The sequence below is a fragment of the Sapajus apella genome, unplaced genomic scaffold (assembly GCF_009761245.1).
Source record: "Sapajus apella isolate SASKATOON/1434 unplaced genomic scaffold, GSC_monkey_1.0 scaffold73, whole genome shotgun sequence".
Classification (NCBI taxonomy): Eukaryota; Metazoa; Chordata; class Mammalia; order Primates; family Cebidae; genus Sapajus; species Sapajus apella.
Window position 1 is genome coordinate 4,761,715 of NW_022437013.1, and position 22,813 is coordinate 4,784,527.

General features: G+C 36.6%; 1 protein-coding gene across 4 annotated transcripts in view; it reads left to right on the plus strand.

Annotated features, from left to right (window-relative positions):
* CHRDL1 (chordin like 1) overlaps positions 1–22,813 on the plus strand; it is a 123,781-nt gene that overhangs the window by 17,136 nt on the left and 83,832 nt on the right. For all 4 annotated transcript variants that reach the window (XM_032250845.1, XM_032250847.1, XM_032250846.1 and 1 more), the window contains exons 3-4: positions 14,844–14,956; positions 18,201–18,294. In XM_032250845.1, the coding sequence (XP_032106736.1) occupies positions 14,844–14,956; positions 18,201–18,294 (207 nt within the window). The remainder of the gene's footprint in view (positions 1–14,843; positions 14,957–18,200; positions 18,295–22,813) is intronic.

The window sequence follows — 22,813 nt, forward strand, 5'->3', positions numbered from 1 at the left end:
ATGGTGCTGGAACGACTGGGCATCCACATCCAAAAATAAATAAATCTGGAAACAGATTTCACACCCTTCACCAACATTTACTCAAAATGGAACACAGACATAAATATCAAATGCAAAATTAAAGAACTCTGAGAAGATAATATAAGAGAAAAATTTAGGTAACCTTGCATTTGACAATTACTTTTTTTTTTTAACTTTTATTTTAGGTTCAGGGGTACATGTTTGTTAATACAGGCAAATGTGTGTCATGGGGAGTTGGTGTACAGATAATTTTGTCCCCCAAATACTAAGCATAGTACTCAATAGGGATTTTATCTGATCCTCTCTCTCCTCCCACCCTCATGCCTGAAGTAGGCCCTAGTGTCTGTTATTACCCTCTTTTTGCCGATTGGTTCTCATTATTTAGCTCTCACTTATAAGTGAGAATATGTAATATTTGGTTTTGTGTTCCTGCATTAGTTTGCTAAGGATAATGGCCTTCAGCTCCATCCACGTTCCTGCAAAGGACGTGATCTCATTCTTTTTTATAGCTGTATAGTATTTCATGGTATATATGTGCCACATTTTATTTATCCAATCTACTATTGATGGACATTCAGGATGATTCCATATCTTTGCTATTGCGAATAGTGCTGCAGTGAGCATATGCGTGCATATTATCTTTATGGTAGAATGATTTGTATTCCTTTGTGTACAATCCCAATAATGGGATTGTTTGGTCAAATGGTAGTTCTGTTTTCAGGTCTTTGAGGAATCACCATACTGCCTTCCACAATGGTTGAACTAATTTGCATTTTCTCCAGCAGTGTATAAACTTTCCCTTTTCTCCATAACCTTGCCAGCATCTGTTGTTCTTTGACTTTTTAGTAATACCCATTCTGATGGGTGTGAGATAGTATCTAATGGTGGGTTTAATTTGCATTTCTGTAATGAACAGTGATATTGAGAATATTTTCTTGTGCTTGTTGACTACATGTGTGTCTTTTGAAAAGTGTTCATGTCCTTTGTATACTTTTTAATGGGGTTATTTGTTTTTCTCTTGCAAGTTTGTTTAAGTCCCTTACAGATTCTTGATATTAGGCTTTTGTCAGATGAATAGTTTGCAAATATTTTATCCCATTCTGTAGATTATCTGTGTACTCTGTGGATGCTTTCTTTTGCTGTGCAGAAGCTCTTTGGGTGGATTAGATTCCACTTGTCAATTTTTACTTTTGTTGCAGTTGTTTCTGGCATCTTTGTCATGAAATCTTTGCCAGTTCCTTTTTCTAGAATGATATTTCCTAGCTTATCTTCCATGGTTTTTATAGTTTTAGGTTTTACATTTAAGTCTTTAACCCAGCTTGAGTTGACTTTTTGTATACGGTTTAAGGAAGGAGTCTAGTTTCAATCTTCTGCATATGGCTAGCCAGTTATCCTAACACTATGTATTGATTAGGGAGTCCTTTCTCCATTGCTTGTTTTTGTTGACTTTGTTGAAGATGAAATGGTTGTAGGTATGTGGCATTATTTCTGGGCTCCTTATTCTGTTCCAGCCAATTACTTTTTAGATACAACACCAAAAGTTCTATCCAAGAAAGAAATAATTGATAAATTTGACTTCATGAAAATTAAAACTTTCTGCTCTGCAAATGACACTGTCAAGAAAATAAAAAGACAAGCCATAGACTGGGAAAAATATTTGCAAGAGACATATCTGATAAAGGACTGTTATACAAAATATACAAAGAACTCTTAAAACTCAACAATAAGAACACAAACAGCTCTATTTAAAAATGGACCAAGGACCTTAGCAGACATCTCACCCAAAAGTGTATACAGATGGCAAATAAGCATATGCAAAGATGCTCCACATCATATGTCATCAGGGAAATGCAAATTAAAATAAGAGTGACATACCACTACACACATATTATTCTATTATTATAGAATTGCCAACATCCAGAACACTGACAACACCAAATGCTGGTGAGGATGTGGAGCAACAGGAATTTTCAATCATTGCTGATGAGAATGCAATATGGTACAGCTACTTTGGATGACTGTTTGGAAGTTTCTTACAAAACTAAACATAGTTTTACCATATGATCCAGCAATTTCACTCCTTGATATTTACATCCCAAATTTAAAAATGTATGTCACACGGAAACCTGCACACAGATGTTTATAACAGCTTTATTTGTAATTACCGAAACTTGGAAATAGCCAAGATGTCCTTCAGTAGGTGAATGGATGAATAAACTTCAGTAAATCCAGGCAGTAGAGTATTATTCAGTGCCAAAAAGGAATGAACTATCAGGCCGTGAAAAAACATGGAAGAAATTTAAATAACATAATACTAAGTGAAAGAAGCCAATCTGAAAAGGCTGTGCATACTGTGTGATTCAACTATATCACATTCTGGAATAGGTAAAACTATGGAGACAATGAAAAGATCAGTGGTTGATAGGGGTTAGGGAAGAGAGAGGGATGAATAGGCAGAACACAAAATATTTTTAGGGCAGTAAAATTTTTGATATCATAATAGTGTAATATTATACTATGATACTATAATAGTATTATAGTATCAAATTTTTTAACTGTAATAGTGGATACATGTCATTATATATTTGTCCAAACCCATAGAATGTACAATACCAAGAGTAAACCTTAATGTAAATTGTGGACTTTGAGTGATAATGATGCGTCAGTGTAGGTTCATCAGTGGAAACAATTGTACCTCTCTGGCAGAGGATATTGATAATTGGGGACACTATGCATGTGTGGCAGTGGTAACTTGGGGTATACAGAAAATCTCTGTACCGTCCTCTCAATTTTACTGAGAATATAAGATTGCTCTAAAAAATTAAGTATTAACATATAAAAATGTATAAATACATTTAAAGTATTTATACAATTCTTTCACTCCCCACTTAGTTTCTGGCAGAGACTGTCAGGGGATTAAAAATCCCCAAAAGCCAACTATATGTTGTCTACAAGAAATCACTTTGTTTTAAAAAATATTTTAATAAGTTTTATTACATACATTTAAGGTACACAACATGATGTTATGAGGTACACATATATTAAAATTATTACTATAATGAAGCAAACTAGTATTTTTATTCATCTTACATAGTTACCAATCTTCCCCCTTGAAAGCAGTTATGATCATATTAATTGAACAATTTGTCCCTTCAAGTCAAATTTCTCAGGTGTGATGGGTCAGATTCCTCAATTGTGACCAACCATCACAGGCGAAATTATTTTTTAGTGGTTTTATTTTTTAGAAAATTTTCATTTCACCTCTCCCAATGGATAGACATTTATTTCAAGATACACTGCATCCTATTATTGTCAACACTTCAAACCTAGCAGCTACTGACATCTTGAAACAGTGTAATTTGTTATCCATGACTCCTGAAAGTTCCTCATGTCACCAACACTTATATGATACCAATGCAAAGATGGCTATGTATGGAAATTGCTCACCTGATTGCCAAGTGTCTTGGGTCTCCTTTTGAAAAGAATGTTTTTTCACAAAGGTCAACATTTCCTTGAAAATGCGGCTTCATCTTCTATCAGTGTGGTCTATGGAAGTCACAGAGACTGGAATTCCAGTCCATACTATGATTGAGAACTACAATTTCTGTTGCAAAGTATGCAAGCATTACTTTGAACTGCATCTGATACAACTTGGTGGTCCAGACCTTTACTTGCAAATCACTAAGTCTTACTTTGGAAACAATGCTTTCAATTCCCTTTTATTGAATATTTCAAAACAATATCCTCTTAACTGATATGATGGTTCATTTCACTACATATATGAGAACAGCTTCCTGTTAACCAATATATTTTGACTTTTGGTTTTAGCAGAAATATCCAAGGAGAAATACTTCAGTTGAATACATCCAAGAGACACATTGTGCAATCGACCTGCTATAATCTAATCATTTAGCAAAAAATTGGAATACAATACACTATCATAAGCTATGGTTCTTATGCTACACATTAGATCTTTAGACTTGTTCATCCTATGTATCTGCTATATTGTATTTTTTACCTATAATTCCCATTTCCACCCCCCTACACCAACCATAGTCACCACTGTTTTATTCTCTATCTCTGTGAATATGACCTTAAAAAGAAAAAGAAAAAAAAAAAAAGATACCACATGTAAGTGGGATCATGGAATACTTTTCTTTGTGTGTCTAGCTTATTTCACTTAGTGTAATGTATACCAAAGAATACTTTCAGTTTTACAAAAAGAAGAGATCCTGTCATTGCCATAGATGGATTGACTTAGAGGACATTACGCTAAATGAAAGAAACCTACTTTAAATATAAAGACACGCATGGGTTAAAAGTAAAGGGATGGAGAAACATATACTGTGCTAGTTCTAATCAAGAGAAAGGTGGAGTTGTTATATTAATTTCAGAAAAAGAAGACTTTAGGACAAGGAAAATTATCCAGGGAAAATGGGGGCCATTACATATTGATAAAAAGGTAAATTCTCCAAGAAAACATAACAGCCTTTAATGTGCATGCACTTAAAAAAACATCAAAATATGTGAGGCAAAAACTGATAGAAATGCAAGGAGAAATACAAACTATTATAGCTGGAGACTTCTGTACCCCTTTTTAGTAATTTATAGATCCATCAAGCAGAAAAATCAGTAAGGACACAGTTCCCTTTAACTATCAGTCAACTGGATTTAACTGATATCTGTAGAATATTTCACCCAACAACATAAGAATATACATTCTTCTCAAGATCACGTGGAACATTCACCAAAATATACCATATTCTGGGTCATAAAACATACCTTCAGAAACACAAAATAATAAAATCAAACAATGTATACTTCCACACCATGCTGGAATTAAACTAGAAATCAGTAACAGAAAGCTATACAATTCCAAACTATTTAGAGATTAAAAACTACACTTCTAAATAATCCATGGGTCAAAGAAGAAGTATCAAGAGGAATTTTTAAATATTTTGAGCTAAAAGAAAATGGAAATACCACTTATCAAAATGTGCAGGCTGCAGCAAATGCAGTGCTTAGATGGAAATATGTAGCAAGGAATTAATATAGTAAATGTGGAAAGATTTAAACTGAATAATATAGACTGCCACCTTAGGAAACTAGAAAAAGAAGAGTAAATCAAATCCAAACTAATCAATAGAAAATAAATTTTAATGGCTACAGAAATACGGTTAGATAGAATAAATAACATTTGGTATTTGGTGCCACAATAGGGTTGTTTTATGGATTGTGACATTGGTCAGATCTAAACTCTTTGCCTAAACCAGAATCACAAAGATATTCTCCTGTGTGTTCTTTTAGAAGTTTTAAAGAATCAGGTTTCACATTAAAGTCTATAATCCATCTTGAGTTTATTTTTATGTATAGTCTGTGATATGGATTAAGGTTCATTTTAGTTTATGTTTTCTATACGACTATCCAAATATTTTGGCAGTGTTTATTGAAAGTACTACTCCTTTTCCATTGAATTCCCTTTGCACCTTTGTTGAAAATCAATTGACCACATATGTCTGGGTAGTTTTTGAATCTATTTTATTCTGTTGATCTATTTGTCTAACATTTTGCCAACACCATATTGTCTTGAAAATGGTAGTTTGTGTTGTTGTTGTTGTTGTTATTTTTGTTTTTGAGACAGAGTCTTGCTCTGTTGCCCAGGCTGGAGTGCAGGGGCACAATCTTGGCTCACTGCAAACTTGGCCTTTCAGGTTCAAGCGGTTCTCATGCCTCAGCCTCCTGAGTAGCTAGGATTACAGGCATGTGCCACCTCACCTGGCTAATTTTTGTATTTTTAGTAAAAACAAGGTTTCACCAGGTTGACCAGGCTAGTGTCGAACTCCCTGCCTCAAATGATTTGCCTGCTTCAGCTTTCCAAAGTGCTGAGATTACAGGCATGAGCCACCATACCTGGCCAAAAACTGCAATTTTATATTAAGTCTCTGACATGTTTCTTTTGCAAAATCGTTTTGGCTATTCTACTTCCTTTGCCTTTCCATATAAATTTTTTATTAGATTGCTAATTTTTATAAAAGATCACGCTGGTAATTGGATTTAGATTGCATGGAATCTATAAATCACATTGGAGAAAACTTATGTCTTAACAATTTTGTCTTTCAATCCGTAAATGAAATATAGCTTTCAACTTTTTAGTCCTTCATTGATTTCTTTCATCAGTGTTTTAGCTTTCTGAGTGAAGATCTTACATATATTTTGTTAGATGTATACTTCAGTATTTTCATGTTTTGAAGGGAGTTATTGAAAATAGTACACGTTCATTCAATTTCTAATTGTTCATTATAGAATATATAAATGTGATTTACAAATTCTTTATAGTAACTTTTTAATAGATTCTTGTAGATTTTCTATGTAGAAAATTATGTCCACTTGTGAATAGAAAGTTTTATTTTATTTTTTTACTATCCAGTATATAAGCCTTTTATTTGTTCTTTTTACCCAATGTCACTGGCCAAGATCTCCAAGAGTAATGAAGCAGACATCCTTGCGTAATTCCTGATCTTAGGGTAAAGCAATCTCTTGCCCTTAAGTGTAGTGTTAGCTATAGGTTTTCTTGCAGATGCCCTTTATCAGATTGAGAAAGTACTATTTCTATTTTACTGAGACTGTCTCTCGTGAATGTATGGAACATTTTGTCAAATGATTTTTCTTCATCTGTTGCAGTGATTACATGATTTTCCTTCTGTAGTTTGTTGATATGGTGAATTACATTGATTGGATTTTGAATGTTAAACTAGCTTTGAATTTCCACGATAAGCCCCACTTGCTCATAAAGTATTATCTTTTCTATATATTGTTAGATTTAGTTTGTTAAAATTTCGTTGAGAATTTTTGCATCTATGTTCTTAAGGGATATTGATCTATAGTTTCTGTTCTTGTAATATCTTTATCTGGTTTTGGTATCAGTGTAAAGGTTACATTAAATATTCAGTTGGGAACTATTTCCTCCTCTTCAGTTTTCTAGACGGGTTTGGTAGAATGTTTAATATAATTCACCAGTGCAGCCACCTAGTTCTGAAATTTTCTTTGTAAGAAAGTTTTCAACTACAAATTAAAATCCTTTAAAAGATATAGGACTATTCAGGTTAGCTATCTCTTTTTTTGTTTGTTTGTTTTTGTTTTTGAGACAGAGTCTTGCTGTGTCATTGAGCCTGGAGTGCAATGGCATGATTATGGCTCACTGCAACCTGCACCTCCTAGGCTCAAGTGATTCTCCTGCCTCAGCCTCCGGAGTATGGGATTGCAGGTGCCCACCACCATGCCTGACTAATTTTTGTATTTTTAGTAGAGACAGGGTTTTACCTTGTTGGCCAGGCTGGTCTTAAACTCCTGACCTGAGGTGATCCACCTGCTTTGGCCTTCCACAGTGCTAGGATTACAGGTGTGAGCTACCCCACCCAGCCTCAGGTTAGCTATCTCTTTTTGATTGAGCTTTGGTGATGTGTGTCTTTCAAATAATTATTCCATTTTCTGTTGTTTCAAGAATTAATGCGTTCTGTGTTGTTAAACTAACTGGCATACAGTTATCCACAGTGTTCCCTTCTTACACTTACCCTTTTAATGTCTGTAGGCACTGCAATGAAGTCCTCTTTTTTGTCTCTAATATTAATAATTTTTGTCTTCTCTCTTTTTATCTTTGTTAGTCTTGCTAGGGGTTGATCAATTTTATTGATCTTCCTAAAGACTCAGTTTTGATCTCATTGATTTTTCTCTATTGATTTTCTGTCTTCAGTTTCATTGATTTCTGAATTTTATTATTCTCTTATTTTCTTTTTGTTTATTTTGCCCTACTTTTTCTAGTTTCTTAAGATATTGATTTCAGACTTTTCTCCTTTTTTTAATATAGGTATTTAGTGGTATGAATTTCCTTCTAAGTGCTTTTTAGCTGAATCCCTAAATGATGTGCTGTGTTTTCATTTTCATTTAGTACAAAATACTTTCTGATGTCCCCTTCTTCAACCCACAGCCTGTTTATATTTTATCAGCTTCTTAAAAGTTGTTATCTTCCTGTGCTGGGATTATATATAATGTTTCTTTCTTCTTTTTTATTGTTGCTTTTCTTGTGTGTTTGTGTATGTTTTCCAATTTTCTACATTGAGCATATATTACCTTTCAAATTAGAAAAAAGACAGTGAATATAAAATAACACTCTACATTTTATGGCACTTTATAATTCACAAAGCATTTCATTTAATCCTCTAACATCTGCTTGAGAAACATAATCAATATTTCACAGATGTTGAAAAGGTTATCAGGGTTTGAGTGACTCACTCGATGAGGTTATCAGGGTTTGACGGACTTACACGTTGTCACACAGGTAGAGTAGGTTAGGACTCAAACCTAGATTTTCTGTCTCCCAGTTTATTGTTCTGAAAAAATGGAAAACAAAGATTTGAAAAATAAATTGAAATTCACCTGTGGGTATTTGGAAAAATTCATAGAGTTTCTTTGAAGCAATAGTTGATTTGAGGCATTTATCTAAGTATAGTTTTAATTTAAATCTCTGATTACCAAGAGGTTAAACATCTTTTAATGTTTATTCCCTGATATGGTTTGGTTGTGTCCGCACCCAAATCTTATCTTGAATTGTGACTCCCACAATTACCACGTATCATGGGAAAAACCCGGTGGGAGGTGATTGAATTTTGGAGGCAGGACTTTCCTGTGCTGTTCCCATGATAGTTAATGAGTCTCATGAGATCTGACGGTTTTAAAAAAGGGAGTTTCCCTGCACAAGCTCTCTTCTCTTATCTGCTGCCATGTGAGATATGCCTTTTCCCTTCCACCATGATTGTGAGACCTCCCCAGCTATGTGGAACTGTAAGTCCAATAAACCTCTTTCTTTACAAATTGTCCAGTATTGGGTATGACTTTATCATCAGATTGAAAATGGACTAATACATTCTCTGCTCCCATTTCTTTTTTTCTGAATTGCCTATTTCTGTCCTTAGATTATTTTTCTACTGGATTGATTGGTCCTTATTGATTTGAATTATTAAAATGTTCCAATATTAATATTTGATTTACTATTTGTTCAGAATATCTTCTCTCAGTTTCTTGCTTATCTGTTTTTATTATTTCAATTTAGATCATCAGGAAAATGTGCACTGGAGTGAGGAAAATTTGTGTGTTTGTTATAAGAAGAGTATTGCTTTATTTTGAGCTTACATGATGAAAAGAGGGAGATAGAAGAGGATGAGATTAGAAGATAAACCACTTGATTTGGAAATTCAATTTACCAATCATGCTTATACTTGCATATTGCCTATAATTGCTTATTGCCCACAGTGTGCTAGGCCATGAGATGAATAGAGAATAAAAAATAAATGTTGCCTACTTTTGCTTATTGCTTATTGCCCACAGTGTACTAGGCTATGTGATGAATAAAGAATAAAAAGTAAATGTTGCCTACTTTTGGGGACTGTGATGGAGAAATAAAACATATAAAATAAGGCAGTTAACATGGTATGTGCTCAAGTGAGCTGTGGTATAAGATAAGCTGTGGCTACAAAACTTTCTGTTCCAGCAAAAGAGAGTGAGTGGTTTGAGTTAGTTGGGAGTTGTACTAGGGTTCTCTAGAGGGACAGAACTAATAAAATATATGTATACATGAATGGGAGTTTATTAAGGAAAATTGACTCATATGATCACAAGGTAAAGTCCCAAAATAGGCTGTCTGCAAGCTGAGGAGCAAGGAAGCCATCAGTGGCTAAGTCCAAGCCCCAAAACCTCAAAAGTAAGGAAGCCAACAATGCACCCTTCAGCCTGTGACTGAAGGCCCTAAAGCCCCTGGCAAACCACTGCTGTAAGTCCAAGTGTCCAAAAGCTGAAGAACTTGGAGTCTGATGTTCGTGGGCAAGAAGCATCCAGCATATAAAAAGATGAAGGCCAGAAGACTCAGCAAGTCAGCTTCTTCCACCTTCTACCTGCTTTGTCTAGCCTTGCTGGCAGTAAATTGGATGGTGCCCATCCAAATTGTGGGTAGGTCTTACTCTCCCAGTCTACTGACTCAAATGTTAGTCTCTTCTGGCCAGACTCAAAAACACCCAGATACACACAGACAGGATACACCCAGAAGGATACTTTGCATACTTCAATCCAATCAAGTTGACAATATTAACCATCACAGTTGTTTATGCAAGAATTCTGTAAGTTGAATGGGAACAGGAGCTTTGTATAAAAATTTTAGCTCATTTCATCTGCAGCACTTAGCATATTGCCTGACAGTTAATGCTCAAATTGTTACATGATTGAGTGATGTTAACATGTATAGGCAAAGTCAGTCATAGAGATCTAACACAATGCATAGTCCATCATTCCTATACCACCAACAAATAGCTCTGGAAATGTTCTGATACATCCACATCTCAGACATTAGCTTGCATTTCCAAAGAAAGAAACACAACCTTAAAAAAAACAACAACACGTGATATGATCCCTTTATTATGGTAACATAGCAGTAGTTAAGATTTTGTATTGGTAACTATGGCCTTACAGTATAGTTTGAAATCAGGTAGTGCGATGCCTCCAGATTTGTTGTTTTTGCTTAGTCTTGCTTTGGCTATGCGGGCTGTTTTTTGTTTCTATATGAATATTAGAATTTTTTTTAACTCTGTGGAGAATGATGGTGGTATTTTGATGGAGATTGTGTTTAATTTGTAGATTGCATTTATCAGTATGGTCATTTTCACAATACTGATTCCTATGAGCATGGGATGTGTTTCCACGTGTTTGTGTCATCTCTGATGTCTTTCAGCAGTGTTTTGTAGTTTTCCTTGTAGAGGTCTTTCGGCTCCTTTGTTAGATATATTCCTAAGTGTTGTATTTTTTATTTTATTTTATTTTTTGCATCCATTGTAAAAGCAGTTGAGTTCTTGATTTGATTCTCCTCTTGGTCAATGTTGGTGTATAGAAGAGCTACTGATTTATGTACATTAATCTTGTATATGGAAACTTTACTGAATTCTTTTATCAGTTCTAAGAGCTTTCTGGAGGAGTCCTCAGGGTTTTCAAGGTAAAGGATCATATCACCAACAAGCAGTGACTGTTCAACTTCCTCTTTACCAATTATTTCTTTCTCTTATCTGATTGCTCTGGCTAGTACTTCCATTACTATGTTGAAGAGGAGTGGTGAGAGTGGGCATCCTTGTTTTGTTCTGGTTCTCAGAGAGAATGCTTTCAACTTTTTCCCCATTCAGTATTATCTTGGCTGTGGGTTTGTCATAGATGGCTTTTATTACATTAAGGTATGTCCTTTGCATGCCAATGCTGCTGAGGGTTTTAATCATAAAGGGGCACTGGATTTTTTCGAATGTTTTTTCTGCATCTATTGAGATGTTCATGTGATTTTTGTTTTTAATTCTGTTTATGTGGTGTACGACATTTATTGACTTACATATATTAAGCCATCCCTGCATCCCTGGTATGAAACCCACTTGATCTTAGTGGTTTATCCTTTTACTACGTTGTTGGATTCAGTTAGCTAGTATTTTGTTAAAGATTTTAGCATCTGTGTTCATCAAGAATATTGGTCTGGAGTTTTCTTTTTTTGGTTGTATTCTTTCCCAGTTTTGGTATTAGGGTGATGCTGGCTTCATAGAATGAATTAGGGAGGGTTCCTTCTTGCTCTATCTTGTGGAATGGTGTCAAAAGATTGGTACCAATTCTTCTTCGAATGTCTGGTAGAATTCTGCTGTGAATCTACCTGGTTCTGGACTTTTTTGTTGTTGGTAATTTTTTTTTAATTACCATTTCAATCTCACTGCTCGTTATTGGTCTGTTTAGGGTATCTAGTTCTTCTAAGCTAGGAGGGTTGTATTTTTCCAGGAATTTATCCGTCTCTTCTGGGTTTTCTAGTTCATGTTTGTAAAGGTGTCCATAGTAGCCTTGAATATCTTTTATATTTCAATGATGTCAGTTGTAATATCTCCTATTTTGTTTCTCAGTGAGGTAGCTTGGTTTCTCTCTTTTTTCTTGGTTAATCTTGCTAATGATCTATCAATTTTATTTATCATTTCAAAGAACTAGATTTTCGTTTCATTTATCTTTTGTATCTTTTTATATTTCAGTTTCATTTAGTTCTGCTCTGATCTTGGTTATTTCCTTTCTTCAGCTGGATTTGGGTTTGGTTTGTTTTTGTTTCTTTAGTTCCTTGAGGTGTGACCTTAGATTGTCTGTTTGTGCTCTTTCAGACTTTTTGATGTAGGTATTTAGGGCTATGAACTTTCCTCTTAGCACTGCCTTAGCCATATCCCAGAGGTTTTGATGAGGTTGTGTCATTACTGTCATTCAGTCTGAAGAATTTTTAAATTTCTATCTTGATTTTGTTTTTCACCCAATGTTCATTTGGGAGCAGGTTATTTGATTTCCATGTATTTGCATGGTTTTGAAGGTTTCTTTTGGAGTTGATTTCCAGTTTTATTCTAGTATGGTCTGAGAGAGTGCTTGATACAATTTCAATTTTCTCAAATTTATTGAGGCTTGTTTTATGGCCTTTCATATGGTCTATCTTGCAAAAAGTTCCATGCTCTGTTTAATAAAATGTGTATTCCGTGATTGTTGGATGAACTGTTCTGTATATATCTCTTCAGTCCATTTGTTCCAAGGTGTAGTTTAAATACATTGTTTCTTTGTTGACTTTCTGTCTCGATGACCTGTCTAGTGCTGTCAGTGGACTATTGAAGTCCCCCACTATTGTTATGTTGCTGTCTATCTCATTTCTTAGGTCTACTAGTAATTATTTTATAAATTTGGGAACATGGCACTGGTATGAAAATAGGGACATAGACCAATAGAACAGAATAGAGAACCCAGAAATAAACCCAAATACTTACATCCAACTGATCTTCAACAAAGCAAACAAAAACATAAAGTTGGGAAAGGACACCGTTTTCTACAAATGGTGCTGGGATAATTGGCGAGCCACATGTAGGATAATGAAACTGGATCCTCATGTCTCATCTTATATAAAAATCAACTCAAGATTGATGAAGGACTTAAACCTAAAACCTGAAACCGGAAAAATTCTAGAAGATAACATTGGAAAAACCCTTCTAGACATTGGCTTAGGAAGGGATTTCATGAACAAAAACCCAAAAGCAAATGCAATAAAAACAAAGATAAATAGCTAGGACCTAACTAAACTAAGAGTTTTGCACAGCATAAGGAACAGTCAACAGAGTAAACAGACAACCCACAGAGTGGTAGAAAAGTCTTCACAATCTATACATCTGACAAAGAACTAATATCCAGAATCTACAATGAACTCAAACAAATCAGTAAGAAAAAAACAGACAATCCTATCAAAAAGTGGACTAAAGACATGAATAGACAGTTCTCAAAAGAAGATATACAAATGGCCAAAAACAATATGAAAAAATGTTCGACATCACTAATGATCAGGGAAATGCAACTCATAACCACAATGCGATACCACCTTACCCCTGCAAGAATGGCCATAATAAAAAAATGAAGAAATAGTAGATATTGGTGTGGATGCAGTGAACAGGAAACACTTCTATACTGTACTGCTGGTGGGAATGTAAACTAGTACAGCTTCTATGGAAAACAGTGTGGAAATTCCTTAAATAAATAAAAGTAGAACTACCATTTGATCCAGCAATCCCACTACTGGGTAGCTACCCAGAGGAAAAAAGTCATTATTCGAAAAAAGATACTTGCACATGTGTTTATAGCAGCACAATTCACAATTGCAAAATCGTGGAACCAACCCAAATGCCCAACAATCAATGAGTGGATAAAGAAACTGTTTTATAAACACATACACACACACACACACACACACACACTGTATAGTACAGAGTAAAGAAGTAAGAAGTACAGAGTGGGTGAGAGATGGCATATTCTCCATCTCCTTCTGCACAGATTCAGAGACATATTGTGTGTTTCGAGACGAGATACAGAGTGGGTGAGAGATGGCATCCTTACCTGGAACCTTATGGGTTGGTTTACTGCATGAACTTCATCTTCTCAGAGGTACAATCTCTCATGACATGTGATTTCCCAGTTTGTTCCATATGTATATATATATATATATATATATATATATATATATATATATATATATGATAGAACACTACTCAGCCATAAAAAGTAATTAAATAATAAATAACAGCATTTTCAGTGACCTGGATGAGATTGGAGAGTGTTATTCTAAGTGAAGTAACTCAGGAATGGAAAACCAAACATCATATGATCTTACTGATAGGTAGGAGCTAAGCTATGAGGATGCAAAGGCAGAAGAGTGATACAGTGGACATTGGGGACCTGGGGGGAAGAGTGGGAAGGGGGTGAAGGGTAACAGACTACAAATGTGGTGCAGTGTATACTGCTCGGGTGATGGGCACACCAGGAACTCACAAAAGAACTTATGTAACCAAATACCACCTGTACCCCAATAACTTATGAACCACTAAAGAACTTATTCATATAACCAAATACTACCTGTACCCCAATAACTTATGGAAAAATAAAAAAATATTTTATACATCATTGTCTGACAAAACTGAGTTTGGGTCCCAGCTCAGCTTCTTACTGGTTATATGACTCTTGATTTTCCTTATCTATAAAATGAGACTAATAGTAGTATCTACCTTATGGGTCATTGTGAGGATTCAGTGAGCAAAGTATGTATAACACCAATACTTTAATAGGAATTCTAGAAATACTCGCTATGCCTCTTCCCTTGATGCATGATAAAATGGATGGTACTTGTGATTGCTTTTGAATTTTGTGATTTGGTTCATGTTGCCTAACAGGCATATTCTCCACCTCCTTCCACACAGATTCAGAGACATATTGTGTGTTTCAAGACAAGAAGTACAGAGTGGGTGAGAGATGGCATCCTTACCTGGAACCTTACGGGTTGGTTTACTGCGTGAACTGCATCTGCTCAGAGGTACAATCTCTCAGGACACGTGATTTCCAAGTTTGCTCCACAGCATGCAGAGGGGCTTTCAGTGCTCAGATGGCCAGGGACCATGGGTGATAAAATCCTGAAAGAAAGTAAAGAAGCAGACCAGTCATACTGGCTTATGCCTATAATCCCAGCACTTTGGGAGGCTGAGGCATGAAGATCATTTCAGCCCAGGTGTTCTAGGACCAGCATGGGTAACATGGCAAAACCCCGTCTCTACAAAAAAATACAAAAATTAGCTGGGTTTGGTGGCACATGCCTGTTGTTCCAGCTACTTGGGAGGCTCAGTTGGGAGGATCATTTGAGCTCAGAACTTCTAGGCTCAAGTGAGCCGAGACTGCACCACTGTACTCCAGCCTGGGTGACAGAATAAGACCCTATCTCATAAAATAAAAGAAGAAAGTTAAAAGTTTGCAAGGAAAAATAAACATTTTGTCTTTTGTCGTCTATTGCATTTTGCCTTGATTTTCATAGGTTCTCTGAGTATTTGCTACGGACAGATATTTATAATCTCTTAGCCTAATTTTATAGGGCACGGTGGGAGAAGGCAGAAGAGCCCAATAGTGGGAGTGGTGGCAACAACTCAATAGAATGTTTCGATTGTAAGACTAAGTAATTTTTTGTTTATTTGTTTTTAGAGAAGGAATCTTACTCTGTCGCCCGGGCTGGAGTGCAATGGCCTGATCTCGGCTCACTGCAACCTCCACCTCCCGGGTTCAAGCGATTCTCCTGCCTCAGCCTCCTGAGTAGCTGGGATTACAGGTGCCTGCCACCACACCCGGCTAATTTTTTGTATTTTTAGTAGAAATGGGGTTTCATTATGTTGACCAGGCTGGTCTCAAACTCCTGACCTCATGATCCGCCTGCCCTGGGCTCCCAGAGTGGTAGGATTACAGGCATGAGCCACCGTGCCCAGTTGACAAAGGAGTTTTTGCAAACTATTTTTAAGTCTGACTTTTAGGGAGAAGATTAAGACAAATTATAAACTGGTTCATTGGGGGAGTGGATTCTATGTTGTCTCAGCCAATAACTGTAATGTAATTAAGGCTGAGTTTGTAAAACCTTGGCCTGTACCTGGTAAGGCTTAGAGTTCCCTTGGCTTAGCCTTGCCACCTGTCCAGTCATTCAGAGAGGATTTTGGATAGTTTAAATACCATCTTTACAACAGATAAAGCAGGTTGTTCCATCTTCTTTCTATGGCCTTGACCCAGGAGCACAGCTGAGGTCAATCTTTCTGAACAAACCTCTACCATCATATGTTAGGCTAGAGTTTCTTGTTCTCTGCACTGTTGACATTTGGTCGGGGGCTGTCCTGTGCATTTTAGGATGTTAAGCAGCATCCCTGGACTCTACCCATTAGATGACAAGAGCACCAACACCAGTCATAATAACCAAAAATGTCTCCACACATGGCCAAGTTGGCTGGGGAGCAAAAATCACCCCTGGTAGAGAAGCAGTGCACTAGGCCAAATGGAAAGGGAAGATTTATACTAGGCATTGAGAATTCTGAACTTACACAAAGAATTTTCACGACCAGCTTCTTACTTGACACCTTGTGTAAGAACTGCACCTCTTCCCTGATGCGCAGCTAAAGCAGGAACAGTCACTTGCAAGCCTGGTCCATTTATCATTTGAGCATAATTTTGGGCTGTCAGAATTTTGAGCATGTGGAAACTTAATTTTCAGGTAATATCTGGCAATATTAAGAGGCTATGAGGCTCTAGAGTAAAGACAGACCAAGTTTCCAATTCTGCCTCTGCCACTTATGAGCCATTGGACAAGTTACCTGACCTCTATGAGATTCCTTCATCTTCTTTTTATAAATGAGATAATGATATTACCTATTTCATCAGGTTCTGGTAAGGATTAAATTTATAAATTTATTTAAATCATTTAAAACAGTGCTTAGTCATGGTAAACATTCAATAAATGTTAACAGCTGTTATTGTCATCATCATTATCCTTATGATTGTGGTTATCATCATTAATATTATTAATCTATTAACTCTAGAACAGAATTCACTATATAGCATTAAGGAGGATTCAGTTTAGACCTCAGCTGGGAGGTGTGGTTTCTGATGTGCTTCAGTGATCTTAATTCAAGATTATACCAGCTGCCTCTGAGGAGTGTGATATATCAGGAGCTTCTGTCGTGTTGCCAAATGCAACACTCCAAAAAAATATTATAGAAAGTACACAAGAAAAGAAAAAGGTTGTGATAAGGCAATTCCAATTTGGATAAAAGAAACCTGCCTCTTTAAATGGTTAGGGCATGTATTAAATAGATCATTTGGGGATTTATTAACTGACTGGGTTGGCCTGATTTTGTTAGATTCTTGATGCCACACATTTCGATACATTGGAGACAGCTAATTATTGGGAGCTGAGGCTTTGATGTCTGCAAGGCAGTCAAAATGTTATATGATCCCAGTTCCAACAGCTCAAGCACAAGGCATCTTCTATTTCTCTGTCCTCTTCACTACTTTCCTCCCCCACAACAGCCTGACAAGTACAAGTAGCCCTTGCTGCAAATGACTTATGGATGAAAAATGTAAATGAAAAATTTGTTTCCAGAGTATGCCTTTGTTCTAGCAATGGTTGTGAGCTGTCAGAGCTAGGGATCTTGTAATTGTAAATCAGGCAGGGACCCAGTCGCCCCACCCAGACATACTACCTAATCAGCTAAATTCCAAACTCTAGCTTGTCCTCAGAAGAATTTTGGCTAAAAAAGGAAATGAGAAGGATAACTCGGTCCACTGGGCCAAGGCAGATTTGTATAGAATCCAGGATCTATCTGCTAGGGATGCCTTCTTGCCATGGCTGAGTAGCAGCTCAGGGGACACATTGCTCATTATGTCTTTCATGTTACTAGACAGGTGATTATGAAATCAGAGTAGGTTCTTGGAAAAGACATGCAGCTAGAGCTGGGGAATGGTAGAAAATGCCACAGAGCCAGGCCAGAAGCCTCCCACAATTAACGGGAAGCTCTGAAAATTGGAGTAGTGGTGATCTCAGCCTTAGAAAAAAATATGCCAATAAACTATCAACCAACCCAGCAGAGGTGCTGGTGATGAGAAAAGGAAAGAAAATGTTGAATGCATTCAGCTTCTTGGGAATGCGTTATTCACTGTCTGGGTGAGTCCCTGCGTGACTGTTTCCCAAACTGGCTTGATCCCAGAGACCTTTGAAAGACATTTATTTTTTCTCATTGCCTTCTCCTTTTCAGAATGGGAATGTGCTTTGCAGCCGAGTCAGATGTCCAAATGTTCATTGCCTTTCTCCTGTGCATATTCCTCATCTGTGCTGCCCTCACTGCCCAGGTAAACCAATTTGTCTCTTTCTTTCCTAGCTGTAGTTCTCCATCTTCCCCATTCACCCAACTCAACTCATCTCCCTAATTCCGCAGAAGGGAAACTTCCAGACATATAACAATAGGAACTTTTAGGCAGTCCAAACTGGCCTCTAAATACTTTTTATAGCCCAAATGGGGTACATTCTAAGATCCGATAAGTTCTTTGATACTCAGTAACAGATTTTTATTAGGCTTTTAATCATTTGAAGGTGGGTGTCAATTGGAGATGGAAATTGTGGCCCAGAGATTTTCTGCCATAAGCAGCCTCTTCCTGCCACGGGCAGCAGGCACCAGGAGAGTTACAGCATGGCAGCATGTGTCTTATGCAATTAGTGCTGGAATTGCACCCAAGCATAGATTCTAAATTATGAGGGGGCCGTTCATAAATCAAAGGAGCTGAACCAGTGAGGTTTATGACAGTATAAACCTGCCTGCCTGCTGAATAGTCACCTCCTTCAGACTGCACAGTTATTATGTACACATTGTTAAGAGTAATTCTAAGGGGAAGCCAGGCAGAGACTTTTTCACAAGGCTGTTAGGACGTCTACTTTCACTATTTGCGGCTAGGGTATTTGTCTGAGGCAGGGGCTCCCTCAACGACACTTTGTTCACATCTGACTGGGGCCTAGTTCCCACCCCAAAAGTGTGTAAGTGTGGAGTGATTCAGAGAATACCTGTGGGCCCAATGGCAGTCCTAGAAAAAGCTGCTTGACACTCTTGGGATCTGTGAAGCAGAAGCCTTATCATCCTGTAAGTTGATTCTATTTCCCTTTAGGGTAGAAATTCTTGAACTAGGGTTCCTGTGTGAGCATTTGGGGGTCAAAGAACCCTTTAAAATTGCTTGCAGTTTTTGGTGTAACTATATGTATGTGTAAATTCCTTTAGAGAAGATCCACAGCTTTATTATCAGTCCCAAAGGGGTGTACATGAAGAACAACTACACTAGCTAAGGTATAGATGGTGCTTTTTAAGTGATGAGAAACTTCCAGAACTTATAAGAGAGAAACCAAATGTATCAGGGCAAAAATATTAGGAATAAGACTGGGAATGGGGATCAATGAAAACCCAGTCAACTGAAATTTTACAAGAGTGGTTTTATTTTTTTTTTTTAATGTAGAAGAAACACCCAAACCCTTTTTGTCATCACCTTTATAATATATATTTTCCTGCATCAGTAAATACACCCTAATGAACATAGGTGATTCATTTCCATATAGCAGAAGATCATGCCATATCACAGGTTTCCAAATTCTGAGTGTTGGTACTGATAGTATATGCCTTAAGATGTCAGAGATTGACTTGGCATATGACCAACCTGAAAGTTTGTTTTTTTTTTTTTAATAAGTCCATAAGTATGGCTTACTGTTTCTGTATGTGTTTATTTGCTTCTTCTTCCTAAACTGGATTGTAAAAATGCTGTATTGGGTGTGGGACACTCTGGTAAATGGAAACAGTGTTTCTGATAAAGTTGCCACTCTGGAGAGCTTCTTCTTCTTCTTCTTCTTCTTTTTTTTTTTTCCTGCAAGGTAGCCCATCAAATAGCCTCATAAAAGCTTTTTATTCCCCAGAAGTCTCCAAAAGTAGTCTAATGTCATAGGAACTTATGTAAACTTCTGTGTAAAGATTGTTCTTCCCTGGGAAGAAGGTTGAGTCATGACCCAGACCCAGAGCATGGAAGAAAAGAACATAGAATAGAATATGGCTGCATCTACCCCAGCTGCCTAACAGAAAGCAAGTATTGATAAAAGGGGAAAGAATAAGCTAGCAGTTATTTTGAGAGAAAAAGAAAGCGTTAAAAGAACTGAGCTCGAAAATTCCAGGGATGAGTGCATCTCACTTCTCCATGAGTTCATTTTTCTTCTTGGTACCTATAACCTTTAACGGCTCTTTCTGTGGGTAGTAGTTCTAAAGTTCCTTAATCCTTATATATATTTTTTAAAGTGTTTATTTTGCCCTCATTCTTGAATGATAATTTGGCTGGGTATGAAATTATAGGTGCATGTTCATCTCCCCTCAGCACTTTGAAGATACTACTCCATAGTTTATTGGCTTTTGTGTTTATTTGTTTGTGGTTAAGAATTCTGCTATTTGTACTTCTTTTGCAGGTTCTTCTGGTTTTTTTCCTTCTAGCTTTTAAAACTTTCTTCTTTTCATTGATGCACACAATGAGATATGTAAATTTGATTATTTTTCTTCAGCCTGCTCAGGACATTATTTTTTCAGCCAAAGGAGTCAAATTTCTCTTCAATTTTTAGTCATTATAATTTTTTGAAAATTACTTCTTCACCTTCTTTTTCTCATTCTCAAAATTGTCTTTGGTGTATATTATTGCATCTCATTTAATTTATCCTTTATGTTTCCTAATGTCTCCTTTATTTTTCCCTCCTGATATTCTCCCTAAAATGATATATTATTTCGACTCTCTTCTCCAATCATGAATCCTTTCCATACATACTATTTAGGCCATCTGTTGGGTTTTGTTTGTTTCTTTTTTTTGTTTGTTTGTTTGTTTTTTTTTGTTTGTTTGTTTTTTAATTTTCAATAACCTTATTTCCCCTCAGGTTTCCAAGTTATTTAAAAAGACATCTACATGGTGCTAATTAATTATCTGTATTGTTTGGGGAATCTTATTCTCTTTTTTTTTTTTTTTTGCTTCATTGCAGTATTTAAATGTTTATTTGAAGTCCATTTCAGATTGTTTAAATATCTAAATATTTTTAGATGCGAATTGTCCCCTTTGTTGGGCTTCTTGACGATTTTTCTTAGTTGTGAATTTTCCTTGGTTTTCTAGTTTTTGTTTAAAAGCTTATCATCCAAGGATGTTTGTTATTGTTGTTGTTGTTGTTTTCTTGCACGAACCCTTCCTTCTTTGTGGGATGCTTGTTTCAGGCTTTATTGTTCACTTTGCTCTAAACCAGGTCATATATTAATGACTCAGTTTGGGCTGCCTCATGCCCGAATGGTCTATTTCTACCTCTGTTTTCTTGTGCACTGCTAGTCTCTGATAATGATCATGGACTGGGACCTCATCTACAACTGCCTGCCTTGGACAATCAGTGTTTTTTAGGGAACAATTTTGAGTGGGGAGAGCTATGTCAGCCCCTGTTTACATTCAAGTAGTGTGACCCTAGTCCCCAACTTCATATAGGAAGTCACTTGCAAGCTGTTGTTTCTCCTCAGTCATTTGGATCCAAACTATCCGTATTCAGTCCCAGCTGCTAATGAACCATATGGCTTTGGCTCCCATTTATTGCTGTACTTTCCTCCTATGTTTTATTTAACAAAGAGTTTTTCTGTGTGTTTCTGAATACGATTTTGCAGTTTTAACATTTTTTAAATTTATTTTTCTAGTTTCACATTTCATCTCTCAAGTTTGAAAAGAACAGGGAAATTTCTCATGTGTTCTCTTTGCCATATTGAACCAGAATGCAACCAGCTATTGTTTCTTTCTATTGAAGATGAAACAAGAGTAAATAGGTTTAAATCATAGCAGAGAGAAATGGAGCTTGATAAAAGGAAGAACTTTGGAACACAGCGGTTGTTAAATCCTCGAATAAATGACTAAGGAGAATTTTAGTCTCTTTATTTAATTTTTCTAGAAATAAAAAGCACCCACCCATCTGAGATAGAGTTGGCACAGTCCTGCTTTGAGACAGGGCAATGGATGTGATGACTCCTCTGTGTTCCTTCCACCCCAGTGATTATTAGGCATGAGGAAACTCATGCCTTCAGGGCCACAGAAATGTTTGGTCAAAGAAAGGGGCTCTGGTTTTCTGTCTTAACCCAGTGGAAAGCACTGTGATGAAAATGTTCTCATTTAAGAAGATAATATTTAAAGCCAAGATGATGAATAAGCTCTGTATAAAAAGAAGACAAACAAGCAAACCATCTACCCAGATACTGGCTTTACATACTGTCCTACAGCAGTATTACCTTAGAGGAGCTTTCACCTAGATAGTAACAGGCTCAGTGGAAGGGTCCTACCTATCATGCTTAGATCTCAGTTTCCATTGAAGGAGACAGAGGAGCCATCTCATTTCATTTGTTTATGTATTTCACATGGCTCTTGCTTTCTAAATTCTTTACCCCTAAAATTTCCAAGGATCCCACCTGTATTTGAAGTTATCTCGTACAGCTCCCGCTAAACCATGGAAATCACAGTACGCGGGCAGCTCTTCCAGAAATACCAGAGAGAAATCTATACTGATTCCCACAAAGAGCAAATAATTTTTTTTTTCATCAGCACATGTCCAAGTCTTGGCAGAGGTCAAGTCTTAGTCACATACCACAGTGCTCTACTGGGCCCAAAGAGGCTGCATGGAGGCTGGAACATTCTTAATGGAAAAGTCAAGACTGCATAGGAGTCATGAACGTCATTAAATTCATCCTGGTCTCTAAGCAGGACTCTGTGGAGTCCCTGATAATTAAGAGATTTTAGAGATTTGTAGGAATTAAATTCCCTATCTTCCCTCAAAAGGGAAGATAGG